Source organism: Pseudophryne corroboree, chromosome 6 (assembly GCF_028390025.1).
Source record: "Pseudophryne corroboree isolate aPseCor3 chromosome 6, aPseCor3.hap2, whole genome shotgun sequence".
NCBI lineage: Eukaryota > Metazoa > Chordata > Amphibia > Anura > Myobatrachidae > Pseudophryne > Pseudophryne corroboree.
In genome coordinates, this window is record NC_086449.1 from 500,137,849 (window position 1) to 500,156,553 (window position 18,705).

General features: G+C 41.5%; 1 protein-coding gene across 3 annotated transcripts in view; it reads right to left on the bottom strand.

The window, feature by feature from the left end:
* Positions 1-18,705, bottom strand: part of LRIG3 (leucine rich repeats and immunoglobulin like domains 3) — a 73,957-nt gene that overhangs the window by 21,076 nt on the left and 34,176 nt on the right. For all 3 annotated transcript variants that reach the window (XM_063927370.1, XM_063927369.1, XM_063927368.1), the window contains exons 3-12: positions 17,431-17,505; positions 12,856-12,990; positions 11,979-12,122; positions 11,651-11,794; positions 9,916-10,059; positions 9,477-9,620; positions 7,853-7,933; positions 7,618-7,689; positions 5,727-5,798; positions 5,120-5,283 (exon numbers count right to left, since the gene is read on the bottom strand). In XM_063927370.1, the coding sequence (XP_063783440.1) occupies positions 5,120-5,283; positions 5,727-5,798; positions 7,618-7,689; positions 7,853-7,933; positions 9,477-9,620; positions 9,916-10,059; positions 11,651-11,794; positions 11,979-12,122; positions 12,856-12,990; positions 17,431-17,505 (1,175 nt within the window). The remainder of the gene's footprint in view (positions 1-5,119; positions 5,284-5,726; positions 5,799-7,617; positions 7,690-7,852; positions 7,934-9,476; positions 9,621-9,915; positions 10,060-11,650; positions 11,795-11,978; positions 12,123-12,855; positions 12,991-17,430; positions 17,506-18,705) is intronic.

Below are 18,705 nucleotides of genomic sequence, written 5' to 3' on the forward strand. Positions count from 1 at the left end.
CGCAATACTTGTCCAGTTTCTTGTTGAGGCGAGACGCCATCATGTCTACCATTGGTCTTTCTCAACAGTTTATTAGCATGTGGAAGACTTCTGGATGAAGACCCCCCTCTCCCGGGTGAATATCGTGTCTGCTGAGGAAGTCTGCTTCCCAGTTGTCCACGCCCGGGAAGAACACTGCTGACAGTGCTATTACGTGATTCTCCGCCCAGCGAAGAATCTTGGCAGCTTCTGCCATTGCACTCCTGCTTCTTGTGCCGCCCTGTCTGTTTACATGGGCGACCGCCGTGATGTTGTCCGACTGAATCAACACCGGTTTTCCTTGCAGGAGTGGTTCCGCCTGGCTTAGAGCATTTTAGATTGCTCTTAGTACCAGAATGTTTATGTGAATAGACTTTTCCAGGTTCGTCCATACCCCCTGGAAGTTTCTTCCTTGTGTGACTGCTCCCCAACCTCTCAGGCTGGCGTCCGTGGTCACCAGGATCAATCCTGTATGCCGAATCTGCGGCCCTCCAATAGATGAGCCTTTTGCAACCACCACAGAAGATATACCCTTGTCCTTGGCGACAGGGTTATTCGCAGGTGCATCTGAGGATGCGACCCTGACCATTTGTCCAACAGATCCCTTTGGAAAATTCTTGCATGGAATCTGCCGAATGGAATTGCTTCGTAAAAAGCCACCATTTTTCCCAGGACTCTTGTGCATTGATGTACAGACACCTTTCCTGGTTTTAGGAGGTTCCTGACAGGTCGGATAACTCCTTGGCTTTTTCCTCGGGAAGAAAAACCTTTTTCTGAACCGTGTCCAGAATCATCCCTAGGAACAGCAGACGTATCGTCGGAAAACAGCTGCGATTCTTGGAATATTTAGAATCCAGTCGTGCCGTCGAAGAACTACTTTAGATAGTGCTCTTCCGACCTCCAACTGTTCTCTGGAACTTGCCCTTTTTAGGTCGTGCAAGTAAGGGATAATTTAGATGCCTTTTTTCTTTGAAGAAACATCTTTTCGGCCATTACCTTGGTAAAAAGGCCCGGGGTGCCGTGGATAATTCAACGGCATCGTCTGAACTGATATTGACAGTTCTGTACCACGAACCAGAGGTACCCTTGATGAGAAGGACAAATTTTGGACATGGAGGTAATCCTTGATGTCCAGGGACACCATATAGTCCCCTTTTTTCCGGTTCGCTATCACTGCTCTGAGTGACTTTATCTCGATTTGAACCTTTTATGTAAGTGTTCAAAACATTTTAGATTTAGACTATGTGTCACCAAGCCGTCTGGCTTCAGTACCACAATATAGTGTGGAAAAATAATACCCTTTTCCTTGTCGTAGGAGGGGTACTTTGATTATCACCTGCTGGATATACAGCTTGTGAATTGTTTCCAATGCTGCCTCCCTGTCGGAGGGAGCCGTTGGTAAAGCAGACTTCAGGAAGCTGCGAGGAGAAGATGTCTCGACTCTCCAATCTTTACCCCTGGGATAATACTCGTACGATCTAGGGGTCAACTTGCGAGTGATCCCACTGCGCCCTGAGACTCTTGAGACTACCCCCCCACCTTGAGTCCGCTTGCACGGCCCCAGCGTCATGCTGAGGACTTGGCAGACGCGGTGGAGGGCTTCTTTTCCTGGGAAAGGGCTGCCTGCTGCAGTCTACTTCCCTTACCTCTATGTCTGGGCAGATATGACTGGCCTTTTGCCTGCATGCCCTCATGGGAAAGGAAAGATTGAGGCTGAAAAGACGGTGTCTTTTTTAGCTGAGATGTAACTTGGGGTAAAAAAAGGTTGGATTTCCCAGCTGTTGCTGTGGTCCCCAGGTCCGATGGACCGACCCCCAAATAACTCCTTCCCTTTATACAGCAATACTTCCATCTGCCGTATGGGATCTGTATCACCTGACCACTGTCGTGTCCCTGACATCTTCTGGGAGATATGGACAACGCACTTATCTTGATGCCAGAGAGCAAATATCCCTCTGTGCATCTCACATACATATATATAGAATGCATCCTATTAAATGCTCTACATGAATAAAATATTTTCAGTCAGGGAATCCGACCAAGCCAACCCAGCACTGCATCTCCAGGCTGATGGCGATCGCTGGTCGCAGTATAACCACCGTATGTGTGTATATACTTTTTAGGATATTTTTCCAGCTTCCTATCAGCTGGCTCCTTGAGGGCGGCCGTATCTGGAGACGGTAACGCCACTTGATAAGCGTGTGAGCGCCTTATCACCCTAAGGGGTGTTTCCCAACGTACCCTAATTTCTGGCGGGAAAGGGTATAACGCCAATATTTGCTATCGGGGTAACCCTACGCATCATCACACACTTCATTTTATTTTATCTGATTCAGGAAAAACTACAGGTAGTTTTTTCACTCCCACATAATACCCTTTCTTGTGGTACTTGTAGTATCAGAAACACGTAACACCTCCTTCATTGCCCTTAACGTGTGGCCCTAATGAGAAATACGTTTGTTTATTCACCGTCGACACTGTATTCAGTGTCCGTGTCTGTGTCTGTGTCGACCGACTGAGGTAAATGGGCGTTTTTAAAACCCCTGACGGTGTTTCTGAGACGCCTGGACCGGTCCTAATAGATTGTCGGCCGTCTCATGTCGTCAACCGACCTTGCAGCGTGTTGACATTCTCACGTAATTCTCTAAATAAGCCATCCATTCCGGTGTCGACTCCCTAGAGAGTGACATCACCATTACAGGCAATTTCTCCGCCTCCTCACCAACATCGTCCTCATACATGTCGACACACACGTACCGACACACAGCACACACACCGGGAATGCTCTGACAGAGGACAGGACCCACACTAGCCCTTTGGGGAGACAGAGGGAGAGTCTGCCAGCACACACCAAAAACGCTATAATTATATAGGGACAACCTTATATAAGTGTTTCTCCCTTATAGCATCTTTTATATATACACAATATCGCCAAAATCAGTGCCCCCCCTCTCTGTTTTAACCCTGTTTCTGTAGTGCAGTGCAGGGGAGAGCCTGGGAGCCTTCTCTCCAGCTTTTCTGTGAGAGAAAATGGCGCTGTGTGCTGAGGAGATAGGCCCCGCCCCTTTTTCGGCGGCCTCGTCTCCCGCTATTTTTGAAGTTAGGCAGGGGTTAAATATCTCCATATAGCCTCTGTGGGCTATATGTGAGGTATTTTTTGCCTCTAATAAGGTTTTTATTTGCCTCTCAGAGCGCCCCCCCCAGCGCTCTGCACCCTCAGTGACTGTTGTGTGAAGTGTGCTGAGAGGAAAATGGCGCACAGCTGCAGTGCTGTGCGCTACCTTTAGAAGACTGCAGGAGTCTTCAGCCGCCGATTCTGGACCTCTTCTGTCTTCAGCATCTGCAAGGGGGCCGGCGGCGCGGCTCCGGTGACCATCCAGGCTGTACCTGTGATCGTCCCTCTGGAGCTTGATGTCCAGTAGCCAAGAAGCCAATCCATCCTGCACGCAGGTGAGTTGACTCCTTCTCCCCTCAGTCCCTCGCTGCAGTGATCCTGTTGCCAGCAGGAATCACTGTAACATAAAAAACCTAGCTAAACTTTCTCTAAGCAGCTCTTTAGGAGAGCCACCTAGATTGCACCCTTCTCGGCCGGGCACAAAAATCTAACTGGAGTCTGGAGGAGGGTCATAGGGGGAGGAGCCAGTGCACACCACCTGATCTGGTAAAAGCTTTACTTTTTTGTGCCCTGTCTCCTGCGGAGCCGCTATTCCCCATGGTCCTTTCAGGAACCCCAGCATCCACTTAGGACGATAGAGAAAAGGCGAATTTTGACGGGCCGTTTTTTTGCGAAAAAGTACTGCACTGCATAGGCGAATTGATTTTTTGAGGCGAAAACGTTCCGGAATTCGCCTTTTTTTGCAATTCGCCCGCTATTGCATATACCCCTAAGACTTCAATCCTCCTGCACGCAGGTGAGTTGCCAGTCTCTCCCCTAAGTCCCTCGTTGCAGTGATCCTGTCGCCAGCAGGAATCACTGATTAGAAACCTAAAAAAAAACTTTACTAAATAGCTCCTTAAGAGAGCCATCCAGTTTGCACCCTTCTCGGACGGGCACAAAAACCTAACTGAGGCTTGGAGGAGGGTCATAGGGGGAGGAGCCAGTACACACCATGTGACCTAAAAAGCTTTTTAGATGTGCCCTGTCTCCTGCGGAGCCCGCTATTCCCCATGGTCCTGACGGAGTCCCCAGCATCCACTAGGACGTTAGAGAAACAAAGATTTCACGATCTCACTCTCACTCAAAAAAGTCAGTATTTCGGAATATTTGGATATGGGATACTCAACCTGTAATAGAGAGCTATGGAGGGGAAAATGAGAGACCGACAGAGGGGACAATCAGGCATGGCTTGACAAAGACAGCCATGAAGGGGTAATAACGGAGCTATGTAGGGGGCAATATGAACGCAATGGAGAGGGCAACGAGATGCAATTGAAGGGATCATCAGATAAACCATTCCTGCAGTTTTTTGGTCACATCCATTTTGTTGCTGCCATGCGCTGGTAGAAAGGCTGGGGCCACTTGACTGCATTTGCCCCCAGGCAAGTTGCCAGCCAGCCCCTCATTTAGTGCCTGTGTTTAATAGTGAACATAGTAGCCATCACTGTGGGTGCTTGAGCCTCACAATATTTGTGCTGCCACAACTATGCCTATGCCTGGCATTCATCAGTCATATTGGGGAAGGATTATGGGAGCACGCCTCAAAAAAAAAAAAAAAAACCCAAAAAAACCACACACACACACACACACACACACACACACACACACACACCTTAGCTCCTATGATGGAGATCTTATTACAATTAAAACTCAGCCCCTCAAACAGATAAGATTGGTGTGCATTTCAAAGCTGGGGTTTATAAACAGGCTACGTTAACATCTGACGCGATTCTGAACTTTATTCACTTATTTTTCCTCGTTATAAGAATGTGTTTTATGGATGAAAAAAACACACATTCTGAGTACGCAAAAAAAAAAGTGATGCAGCAATATCCACTTCAAAATTTTGAATAGCAAATTCAAACTGAAAATAAAAAACCCAAAAAAATTAAAAGTGAACATGTTCTAAAAAAAAACAAACAAAAAAAACAAACAATAACTTACCACATACAAAGCTGTCAGCACTCACAGCAAAGATACTTCTGCCTTTGAGACTTTGGGGATGCGCACAGTTTGCATTTACAAAGGTTTGCAATTTATGTTCAGTTAACCATTGAGGAAGCCATTTTAGCTGACAATCGCATAAAAGACTTGAAGTGTTAAGATGACTGTATAAAAACAAAAATATAGACGCAAGTTACAGAATTAATAAATATCTAGGGTGGTTACAGAAATGACTGCTGTTAAGGGGATTCTCATATGAAAAAGGCAGGCCACAGAGAGCATTAATTATGGTTACTGAATTTATAAAAGCACATTAAACGGAGTTATGGATTTTACCTTCAGAACTGCTCTCTATGTTTAAGCAATTGGACAAACTAAGTAAATGCATGGGAATAAATGGCTAGTAATGCAGAATACTACACAGCTAACACGAGTACCACCGCTTGGGAACTATGAACCTTTGTCAGCTAAGGCGAATATACTTTCGTAGAATCTATGTAAAAAAGGCTAAACTCTTTACTGTATACTTTAAAAACAATGGAATAACCCAGCTCTCCAGGAAAAGGCCTAAAAGTACTCTAATAAGTTATAATATATATCAACTTACAGTTGCTGGAGCTTCTTCATCTGAGAAAATGCATTACTCTGCATTGACACAATAGCATTGTTGCTTAGATCCCTATACATAAAGAATATATTGTTAAGTTTACACATAATTATACAGTATAGAAATCAGGCTTTCAAGTAAAACTAATGTCACACCACTAGAATTTAGAAACATATGACCACACTATGGGGGATATCCAATTACCCCCGGTAAAACTTCGGGTCCGAAAAACGGACGTTCTTTCTGACTTTTTTCCGATGTTTCGCTGATTTTATTTATTTATTTTACACAGGCTATTGATCACCGGTAAAAAACAAAAAAAACAAAAAAAAAAAACCTCTCTCCCGAAAACACACAGGTTCAGTGAAACCTGTGTGTTTTCATGTGAAACAGCCCCATTTTCAGACGAAAGTGGGGCTGTTTCCAGGGATTCTGCTTCGCCTGCCGGAGGCAGGTGAACAAAATCCCTGATAAGCTGCAGCACGCACCGGCTTATCGGGGCTAATTGGATATCCCCCAAAGGGAGAAATGATAGTCTACATCTGGCACCAAGTATTTCACAGTTGAGTTTAGGCCAGTGGTTCTCAACCGCGGTCCTCAAGCACCCCCAACAGTTCATGTTTTCCAGGTCTCCTCACAGGATTGCAAGTGAAATAATTTGCTCCACCTGTGGGTCTTTTATAATGTGTCAGTGAGTAATGAACACACCTGTGCACCAGCTAGGTGACCTGGAAAACAAACTGTTGGGGGTACTTGAGGATAGAGGTTGAGAACCACTGGATTAGACAACCACTACAGATTTGCACTGCATAAGCCACTACTGGAGGACAAGGACTGAATGAATAGCTAACACAGTATAAAAAGCTCTACTGTAATGACTCTCAAAAAGTGATGTTATTGACAGGGATGTTTCTAGTGTAGACCAGCCTGGGAGAGAAGCATTATTTTGTGAGGCTTCACCAGATCTTCCACTTTAAAGGCTTAATGCAGGAGCTGAACGTAAGTGGGATTTAATTGCTCCCCCACTGTGTGCACAGAGGTGTATTTTCTAAACGTATACAGATTGTATGCATTTTGTGGTGCCCCTGTCCCCTATATGTAGGCTTCATTTGATACTTTAAATCATCAAGAAACTTACACCAGTCAAACCCTGGTGCAAACAACATTCTTTGTAAGCACAAATATTTATAAAGCAATCCAACTCCAAATAGACTACAATTTCCTGCCCTGAACTTTGGCTACATAATACCATATTACCCCAGTTATGCCGCTTCAGTCGCAAGTGGAGATACAACTGAAAAGTGTACTCAGCACTGTCCGTACTTAAGTATGTCCTGTTCTGCGGAACATGCACAAGTGTGAAAACACCAAAGATACGCAGGGCCAACAGGGAAAAGGGCGGTGAGCAGGCACTCTTTACCCAGGCCTGTTGGAAGGGCCTGTGTCTGTATCACCCACTTAACCTGCACTTTGAACTTCAGATAGGGAGAAAGTTTGCTGCACCCGCTGTTGTGTGCTGGGCTGGGGAGAGGGGCACCTGCGGCAGCAGTCAGTCCTCTCTCCCTACATGATGTGCCCCAACCTGCCCTAAACCACCGGCACCCCCCTTTCAATCTGATAAGGAGGGGTTATGGCCACACCCCCTCTAAGTACCGGGGCCCGGCAGAGCAGCCCTGAAGATACGCTCTGCAAACATATGTATATTCAACTCTGCATCAGTCCCTGTGTGTCATGTATTCAAGAAAGAATCAGTGAGTACACATTTGAAATACATTTGAGTCAAGTGCAAAAAAAAATAAAAAATTTGGACTATACTCTTTTTTCCAACTAGAAACAGGTTTCCTCTTGTTCAAAAGTGAAATGGTGACATAAATAGAAAGCAATTACTTACAAGTACTCAAGCGTATCCAACCACGAAAATGCCTTTTTTGTTATCGATCCTATCCGATTACCCTGAAGCATCCTTAAATTAAAAACAAGATTTTTTTTTTTTTTTAAAGTGATGACAAAATGTATTTAAAAATAAATAAATTCACTAGAAATCTCAGGTAATAAAAGTCAAAAGCTTTATGTATGAAATGCATTTTTATAACAATGTAATTACATAAGAATACTAAATTGCTTACAGCCTTTTAAGTTTTTCTAGTCCAGAAAATGCTCCATTCATATCTTCAATGGTCCAAGAAATTTCATTATTCTGTAGATCTCTGTTGTAAAAAAAAAATAAAAAAAAAAAATGGTGTGTTTAGATATGCTGGATAATATGTATACTATATAAAGTATTGACTCCAAAAGTTTATTTACTCCAACAGCAAGAGGTGAGGTTGTATAACCAGAGGCAAAGAGAATGATCACTAGATCTTGGAACAGACCAGCATCTGCCCTTAGATGACCTCACTTACATAACAAATGATACCCATGATTGCTTCCCCCCTGGCGAGTTCTTTGGAGTGTAGAACAATGTATATTTACTAGCATTTAGCATAGCTCCTCCTCTTAACTTTTCACTGGTCCCTTTAACAGCAGCTTGTACAACAAAGGCCACAGACGAAGGTAATAATTATTTAAACCTACTTTGAATCTGGACGATTTTGTTTTCTTAAATAGCACATTCACATAGAAATTATGGGAACTAAAGATAAAAAGGTGCACCGAACTGTGTGGAGTTTGTATATTCTCTCTGTGCTTGCTGGGTTTCCTCCTGGTGCTCCCAAAATATACTGGTAGGTTAAATAGCTACCACAATCCAAAAATATTCTGGTAGGTTAATTAGCTCCCAACAAAATTAACTCTAGCATGAATGGGGATACAGCTAATTTCCCGGATACAGACGCTGGCATCCCGACTGCTGACAATACAGAGAGCCCGAATCCCAGATCACAGGGGCTATTCCCACTTGTTGGTGTCCACGACACCCATAGAGTGAGAACAGAAGCTGTAGCTAGCCCGCAGCGTGGCTTTGTGCTCGCCCCACCCCGGCATACTGACAGCCTAGATGCTGTTGTCTGTATACAGACGGCCAGCATCCCAACCGGTAAATCCTACTGAACCCCATGAATGTGTGTGCATGTACATGGGGCAGGGAATGATGTAAATGGCCAAATATTCTCTTTACAGCGCTACGGAATATGTGATATATAAGTAACTAAATAATGGGTCCACAGCATATACTTGAGGCTCCAAATCATCCAATTTCCATATTATTCATTCTGTTGTGTATGGAGCTTTTTTTTTATTAAATGAATCTCATTAGGTCATATGCAACGGGATAACCGCTTCAAACTGACAATTGTTACAAAGTCAGGTGTACATTTCTACAGTACTGTGAGGAGGCCAAGGTATAGCAGCAGTAACAGCAAAAGCACAACTTTTTATGATTCAATATTTAACAAATATTTAACTGTATTTTGTATCTTGTGTTTATTTAAATACAAATGTAAAGCAGAGTCAGATTGGGAGAACAGTGCTATATATAAAGAACTAGTTTTATTAAGGTTCAATGTAGTTCACAATTGTAAAGGTTACTAGCTGTACACACTGATTGAGACGCATACAGGATCACATTGATTACTTCTAGACAAGATTTTATTTGCAAATCAAATCTATGGTCAGCATGAGCTCTCTCATTGATCTCCGTATCCTTACAATACCCAATACTTCCTAGAACTGCCATTGTTGAGAACACAGAGGTATTCCACATCATTAAAAAAAAAAAAACCCCACATGATTGTAATATCAAAAGACACTCACAATGTGTTCAAAGTAGACAGTCCATGGAAAGCACCATCGGCAATATTACTAATTTGGTTTTCTCCTATTAATAGTTGACCAAGTATGTTTAAGCCCATAAAACTCGACACATCTAATTTTGTTAGTTTATTGAAAGTTAAATCTCTGCAATAAAAAAAACAAATAGCAGCTTGTTATTCACAATGTGAACAATTAAATTATACATAGTATAGGAGATACACATACATTTTCACACTGAACATTCTTAATTAAAACAATGTTTTATATAAAGCAGGTCTGTATAACAAAATAAGGCTAAGTGCAGATTTATATATATAAAAAAAAAAAAAGTAGGACTGTTCTAAAAAAAATAAAAATATTTCTTCAACTCTGTGGTAAGAAACTCATGTTTTGGCATGAAATCTGTACTAAAGATTGGAACTAAATAAAAGCTACTTACAGCTCACTGAGTTTTTGGCAAAACTCCCAGGCATCAGGGCTGATCTTGCTGATGGCATTCTGGCTGAGATAGAGGTGCTGCAGCATAAGCAAGCCATACAACCAGCCTCGGCTAATCTCTGTGAGATTATTGTGATCCAACTGCCTAAAAAAATGGAAATATGCAAACGTAAAATGAACTGACTGCTGACTGAACATGTGACACAAGAATCCATCTCTGTTCTCTTTTAAAGCAGTTGTTTTTTACATTTTTAATAATACGATCTTTTGCCATAACATGTCGGGTCACTAAAAAGATACGAAGAAAGTATTGTTCTACCAGTGCGCAGACAGATCATTTCATCTGATACTTAGATAAAGTTTGAAAACATTCCAAAGACGGCTCTAAAGATTTCTATCATCACTAGGCCACAACAAAGTCTGTTTGCGTTGTAGCGGCACCTCCTAGTTTGCTATATCCAAAATATCTCAGAAGCATTATATTTTCTTAGGAAAGGATTTCAAACTTTAAATGAAAATATTTGTGCCATGATATTAAATATTGATCATATTATTAGACATCAAGATCTTCGTCTGAATGTCCTAGTCAGAAATGCAGCCAAAACTCCAGTTTTCTGAGTTTTTACTGCATTTCCAGATGTACCAGGCTTCAGAAAGCAAATCATTCCGGAGCGTGGACCCAGTGGGTACTGCCATCTTTATGTGGCATTATCCAATAGAAGCCTATGGGCTTCTTTTAACATTTCCCAATCTGATCCCTCCCAGCACTCCGCAGCAGCTGTGCCACCCTGTACATGCGCAGAAGAACTTCCCGGGCCTAACCCGGAAGTCCTATCGCAAAGGACAAACTCTTATTGGAAGAGTGGTCCTTTGTGATTTTAATAACACTGGTATGTATCCGATATATGGCGGGATGATTAGTACATCCCACCCCTTGTGTTAGTGGGTTGTTTTTTTTCTTCTTTAGGTTTAAATGCTAAATCATGGCAATTGTTAAAATTACATTTTATTTATAGTACCCACTGGCTTGCACCACTGGAGTTCATGGTTCAAGTTCTTAAAACATTACCACAAAGACACACAGTAGCCCTACCAAGTATAAGTATTTGGTTTGTTTTTTTTTGCTGGTGGGTGGAAACTGTACCTGTAGGAAATGCATACGGGGAGAACATAAAACTTCCACAGACGGTGCATTGGCCCACACAGAACCCGTGGCCCAAGTGCAATACTAACCAATGTGCCACCTATATACCCTGTATGTATTATTTACTCTGGACAATGTTGTGCAATAAGCTGCCACTGAATAAATTAATTAAATAGCACATCATAGCAACCTAATAGATTAGCCTTGATCAGTGTAGTGAAATTCCCATTATATGTAAAGACAATATAAACTACTGTAGTTTAAAACACTTATGTAACATTTAAATAAAAAAATACATGCATAATTGAATTCATAAAAATGTATTTCACAAATTTGACGTGAGCTTTGTAGGTCTCAGACAGGCAACTGTTTCAGCTTCCACATTAAAACCAGTACATACAACTTAAAATTGTAAAATAAATCATTTTGTGGCCCAATTAGGTTGAAAACCCTGGCAACTCTGGCCTGAAGCAATTTTAATGGAAAAAAATACTGCATTTCTTTGGATTAAAGAAAACTTGTACTGGTTGGGTCAACCCTGCCACATGCCTGTACAAATAGATCAATATTCTGTCCTAACAAAGGTACTTACAGAACTTCCATATTACTCAATCCCCAGAAGGCTCCATCCATAAGCCGTGTGATTCCATTTCTTTGAATATTCAAAGACTTTAAGGCATCAAGACCCTGGAAAGTGAGTCCATCAATGTGTTTCATCCGGTTACGCTTCAGCTCCCTGTGACATAAAACAGAAACGCCTGGTATAATACAGTTCTGCAATAATAATAGTCACTAAATTAAACCCCACTTGGGTTTTTTAACCAAACGTTTATAAAAGGTTGGCAGTTCAAAGTACTACAATGCATACAACGGCAAATTCTCTGGAGGCAAGTTACATTACACATTGGGTATATACTTACAGATGCTGCAAATTGGAAAGTTTAAACATCTTTGGTGGGATGTGGCCAATCCGGTTTTTATTGAGCTTTAACACTTGTAAAGTAGCAGATAAGTTGTTGAATGCACCAGATTCCATGGATGTTATTACATTTTTATTTATGTACCTAGAAAAAATAAATAAATAAAAATATAAAAGGGGGAAAAAGTTAGATTAAAAAACACCAAAACGGAAGATACTGTGGCATGTATTCTTAACTGTTGCAGAGTACAATAAAACATATGTCTTTAAAGTATAGATGTTGCTGTTCCCAATGCCATTACAGAATCAAACTATAGCCCCCTACACATTTGACGATTTGCCGCCGAGGTGCCCGACCCGGCGGCAGGGCGGTGACGGGGGGAGTGAAGTTTCTTCACTCCCAGACATCACCAGGCCCCATAGCCCTGCATGCTAATATGGATGATATTGTCCAGATTGGCTTGCAGGCATAAACGACCCGGCACCAACGATGAACGACCGTGGGGCTGCGTATCGTTCATGCCTACACAGAGCGATCTGAACAATTTATTGTTCATTACTGAACGAGATTGTTCATATCGGCAAGTGTGTAGGGTCCATATTTCCTACATTAAAAAGCTACACTAGAGATTTTTTTTTTAGCATCACAGAAGATAAAAAGGAGTACAAAAAAAATAATTAAATATATGAAAAAAGGTAACCAAATAGAAGCCAATTTCTCTAGCAAAATAAAATGTAAAAAAAAAAAATGGGAAAAAAAAAAAAAAAAAACTGTGTTAGGTGTTCTTAAACCATATACACCATGAAAAATCTTGAATGCACAAACATATTCATCTTTATGCATAATAAATATTAGGTTGCCCATTGAAATCACTCACAGGTATTTGAGTCTCAGAACAGGAAAGGATGGTGTTTTTAGTTCTTTAATAAAATTGTTACTCAAATCTAAGGTTTCCAATGATTCGTAAGGTTCCAGATGTTCTGGTAAAATTAAATCAATCTTGTTGTTTGCCCTGAAAACAAAAAAACAAATGAATATAGAAGTTGAATGCAATCAAAGTACACACCAATGTATATATTCCAATTAGCTAGGCAACTTTCAACATCAGTAATATTTTAGGTGTTGATTAGTTCTGCTGTCACATTTCAGCACTTTCAACAAATCCTGTACTAATCTGACAGGTGGATTTGTACAATGCCATCTGCAAAATTATACTTTAGGAGTTATGGGCCCTACACACTGAAAGATTTAAGTGAACGATATAAACGTTCTCGTTCATTAATGAATGAGAACTCGTTCATATTGTTCAGTGTGTATGCACCAACGATGAACGATGTGCGGCCAAGCACTCGTTCATCGTTGGTGCCAGGTCGCTTATACATGCAGGCCAATATGGACAATCTCGTCCACATTAGCTTGCACTGCTATGAAGCCGGGAGATGTGGTCACCTCCCCCCCACCGCCAGGTTTCCCGTCTACCATATCGGCGGTCGGGCAGCTCGGCGGTGGGTCGCAGAGTCTGTAGGGCCCATTAGGCAACAAATGTTTATCAGAGAGGGCAATACATTTTATATTTGTGGATCAGATTGTTAGAAAGGGGTTGGGTATGAGTGACCGCCGGCAGGGGGGGGGGGGGGGGGGGGGGAGCGCAACAAGCCCCTCGTGGGCCATACTAATCGGCATGCCAACCGCCGGGATTTACAGGGGTCGGGATGTAGCAGTCGGAAATGTGACTGGCGGTCTCCTGGCCGCTGGTCACATAACTACATCCCGTTAGAAAGGTATGCCATCGTGAAAAAAGTTTAAAGGAAAAGCAATTGTTTATTTTGCCTTGAAACCTCTGGGATAAAACATTACATACACTCAGGTCCCACTTGCACCCATTTTTTAACCATTTATTTTATTTACAATAAACCCATGTTGATGAAAATCAAATAGCAAAACTATCTAATATTCAGAAACAACTCCCCATCTTGTTTGCAAACCACCAAATCCTTACCAAAAACCCACACATAAAGCATAATTGCAAAACAGCCAGTCTAAAGCCGTTTGCTGGTCCCGAGTACGTCATCACTATCCACTCTATGCACCTATCTCTCACTTCCCACAAATCATACAGCTCTCTCAGGCACAAGTGTCTTTACTGCAGTCTGCATCTGTTCACAGTTGCACAAACATGGCCTTACTGTGCTCAGCCTACGTTAGAACACTCCTATTCGATCATCCATGTACAAGTGGCAGAGTCACACATACCATAAAAGATTTAAGAGCATGCGCAGAGAAATTTCACATAAGAAACGCTACGCCAGGGGGCATCCGTTCAGGATCCGGTCACATGACTGGCAGTCAGGATTCACACGCCTGGATCCCGATCGATGGCACAGACTATTCCCACTCGTGGGTATCCACGGCACAATAGAACCTGTGGCGAGTGCAGGGAGCCCGCAAGGGGCTCCGTTGTGCTCGCCCCATCCCCGTCAAAATTCTGCTGGCGGCCGGGATCCCGGGGTCGGTATGCTGACCTCCGGGGTCCCTACCACCAGCAAAACAATCCCAACCCGTCTCTATATAAAGTCTGAGAGATAGATTTTCACCTGGTGGTGTGCTGCTCACAATATATAGCAGCTGCAAAGACACAATAAGAGCGCACAATCAGTAACTTTTTGCTCATGTGAAGAAAACCTCTCAGAAACAGTGTATGAAAGCTTAGCTTTTTCGTGCAAAAACACATTGGTCCGCGACATTTTGCGGATCCTAGGCATTTCTGCGGTAGTGTTCATGGAAAACAAATGATTACTTATAGGGGATTCAGTTTCACACATCCCTGATAAGTGCTGGCATCAGGGCTAATAGGATAGCCCCCGGCGAGTCACTTAACCGTGGTAAATTACCTTGGCTAATTGGATACCGCTCTAATAAGTCAGCAAAAGGATTTTATGTAGAAAAGATCCGTTGTAGCTCAGGTTATCCGGGCTAGAACAGAACACACCAAAATGTGTTTTGGTGTCTGTAATTAGTTCAACAATTAGACTGCACAAAAGAAGCCATTCGCCCAAAACTAGGTCTGCCTTAAAAGCTCTGTTTAAGCATAAATTACTTGCTAACAAGTTTTGAGAAAAATTTAAGCAACTAATCCTGAAAGCCAGAGAAAAAGCTTGGCTAGAACAGCTGTGTTTCAGAGTCGTTCACATTTGGAATGGAAATGTTGGACCGCGTCTTCCTGCACAATTTAAATAACGGTTTAGGAGTAAAACAGTTATGAAAAAAAGCTGGATGACTACAGATGGAATATTACTATTATTTTAACACCATAATTAAGACCAATTTTGGCACACAAAATTGTAATAAATGATACAGGTGTATCTTCTCGAAAAAGTAATGTTCAAAAACAGCAGGGCACAATACTGGTTTATTAAGGAGGTAATTACTGACAAGGCGTTAAACCCATAAATTACTCAAGTGATAAACTTTCCTTTGCAGCATGGCTTGTTACAGCAAGCAGGGGCCAGCAATTTCCTGAACTGCACACCCTCTAAATTGCAGCCTGAAGTGATCAGTTATAATCCAGACTGGCGCACGGTGACTGACGCCTTTGTGCAACACGTTCTTTATAAACACATTTTTTTTTTTTTTTTAATGCCTGAATGGATAATGAATTCTGTATCACAAAACATTAACATGATCTAATGTGCTCAAATAGAACGATTCCAGAAATAGCACGATATTAATCAGCCGTCTAGAAATTCACATTATAGGTGCTGCACTAAACACTACAAATAAATGAATACATTGTATATCTTTTCACACTGAAATCTGAATAAACTTTAAGATGCATTTAGTACTTAAATATGTAGTTCAATATGAAATTTATAGATGATCAACGAACTAGGGGGGTCATTCAGAGTTGTTCGCTAGCTGCTTTCAGTCGCTGCGCAGCGATCAGGCAAAAAAACGGCACTTCTGCGCATGCGGCGCAATGCGCACACGCGTCGTACTATTACAACGAACGATGTAGTTTCACACAAGGGCTAGCGAAGCTTTTCAGTCACACTGCTGGCCGCAGAGTGATTGACAGGAAGTGGGCGTCTCTGGGTGTCAACTGACAGTTTTCAGGGACTGTTTGGAAAAAATGCAGGCGTGCCAGGAAAAACGCAGGCGTGGCTGGGCGAACGCAGGGCGTGTTTGTGACGTCAAATCAGGAACTGAATGGTCTGAAGTGATCGCAAGCGCTGAGTAGGTCTGAAGCTACTCTGAAACTGCACAAAAAAAAATTTGTAGCTGCTTCGCGATCCTTTCGTTCGCACTTCTGCTAAGCTAGAATACACTCCCAGTGGGAAGCGGCATAGCGTTTGCACGGCTGCTAAAAACTGCTAGCGAGTGAACAACTCGGAATGACCACCTAGAAGTGAGCAAGTTACTTTATGGCATGATTCTGTTCCAATGAGCTCTGGGTTGCTCCCACAGTCCAAAATATACTATAACATGTGCTTAATATTATATTGAGCGTGTTTATTTGTTGCTTGGCTATTATGTTTAATTCAGGCACAGAGACCTGCTGTTATTATAAAGGAGTTCTGGACTGTTTCCTACTATATACGTAGCATTCTTAAATAACTAATCTTTGGGAATTCTTTTAAATTCAAGCTCCAAGAATGACTAAAACGGTAAAAACTAAAAACAAGTGTAAGGAACATATGCCAGCTAAAAGCAATAATGACTTCGGTTTTATTACATAATAGCAAACGTGCTACTGAAGTTTCTCTGCTTAGGCCACTGGTATTGTTATCCAATGCATGTCTCCAAAGAATTCAGTCATCTACTCAATTAATAAGTGGAGGAAGCCAACAATTGTAGCCATAACACGCAGTAAAATAAGAAATGTACACCTGGCTAATTACCCCTAAGCAATATTTTTTAAAACTCAAAGTAGCCATAAAAGGCAGCAGAGAAAATATAACAGGCACATTCTCTGCAGGTGGAAAGGAAAAACAGTCTTGCGCATTTAGAATCTGGCACATGCAAATTTATTTAGTAGTTCTACATTTTCCTAGACATGCTGCATTTCTATGAATATTAAGGATTTCTAGTGTTCTCTTTTTATACATCTTGTTAACACTTTACACAGAGCAACAAACCGGTTACAGTTTCTACAGTGGCTCCATATTTTCTTGTCAAAACAGTATTTTTGAATATGAGTGGGGCATTAAAGTAGTCTGTAATATAGTGCATGCCGTACAAATGCATTCCTGCTCTGTCAGATAAAAATTGTCATGTATGGATGCATAGTAATCACTTGTTAGTGATAAACCATCTCAAAAAAAAAAAAAAAAAAATGACTACACTCCCTAAAATAATGTTGTAATGCATGTGCCTCAATGACTGTTCAGAAATGTAAACGTATGTACATGAAAATAATTCTTAACGTAAATAAAGGCTGAATAAAATAACTTACAGGGAGAGGAGTGTGATATTTCCTGATAAAGGACCAAGATTAGGAATGATCTTCAGGTAATTTCTATTTAATCTCCTGTTTGAAGAAAAGAAAATACATAACAAATATAAATAAATAGGATATAAGGTTTCTAATGGTCTTGTTACAGTGTCAACATGCCCTAAAAACACACCTTTAACTTTTCATACATAGGGGGGAATTTAATCGTCATCAATAACACGCTAATTAATCACAGATCATTTTTGTTTGCACATATCGCGCATATATACAATCCAATTAGAATTTTTAAAATGACTTTTGCATGATAATTAGCGCTGACGCTACTAGCATCAAGTGTAGGTGAAAGTGGGGAAATCTGCCTCTACCCCCAAAATAAGACTAATTTAGGATAACACTACAGAAGTCTATTAGTCACCATTATAAAAGTATTAGTTCTGGTATGAATGGTCGACCATGTTAAGGTTGAGATTCATTAGGTCGACATAGACATGGTCAACATGGACTAATAGTCGACACATGAAAAGGTCGACATGGATTTTTAACGGTTTTTGGTGTCAATTTTTCCGTAACATGACTAGGAACCCCAATTAGTTTACCGCATCCCCTTGCATGGCTCGCTGCGCAGGTTACTGTTCCCAATCGTAGTCCACATGGATGGTAAAGTAGTAATAATAATAATAATAATAATAATAATAATATTATTATATATATATATATATTTTTTTTTTTTATATATTTTTAAAAGCCATGTCGGCCTTAGCATGGACGACCATCCAAACGGATACCAGAAGTATTTTGTGGTTCTTAAAAAGTGTCAAACGGCTGTTACATGGATATCGGTATGTAATCCCGGCAGCCGGGACCCTGTCAGTTTACGGACCGCAGGATCCCGGCCACCGGTATGCCAGCACCGGCTCGCTGCGGGCACAGTGGCTCACCAGAGGATTTATTCTCCCTCTACGAGTAACGTGGACACCCATAGAGGGAGAGACAGTGGTGGCGGGATTCCAGCACCATATTTCAGCGCTAGTCAGATTCCCAGTGTCGGCATTGTGACATCCAGGATCCCAACTAGCGGTAAGGTACCCACTTTCCGTTATATGCATTTTTACAATACAGTGAAAAATAAAAAAAAATATATATATTATAGAAAGCAAGTTTTTTTCTGCAAAAAATACACGCTCTGCTTAAATTTGGGGTACATAAAAATAGGTATTAGTAAATATTTGGGTAATTTCTGGGGGGGGGGGAAATATGAAAACTAAAAAAAACAAT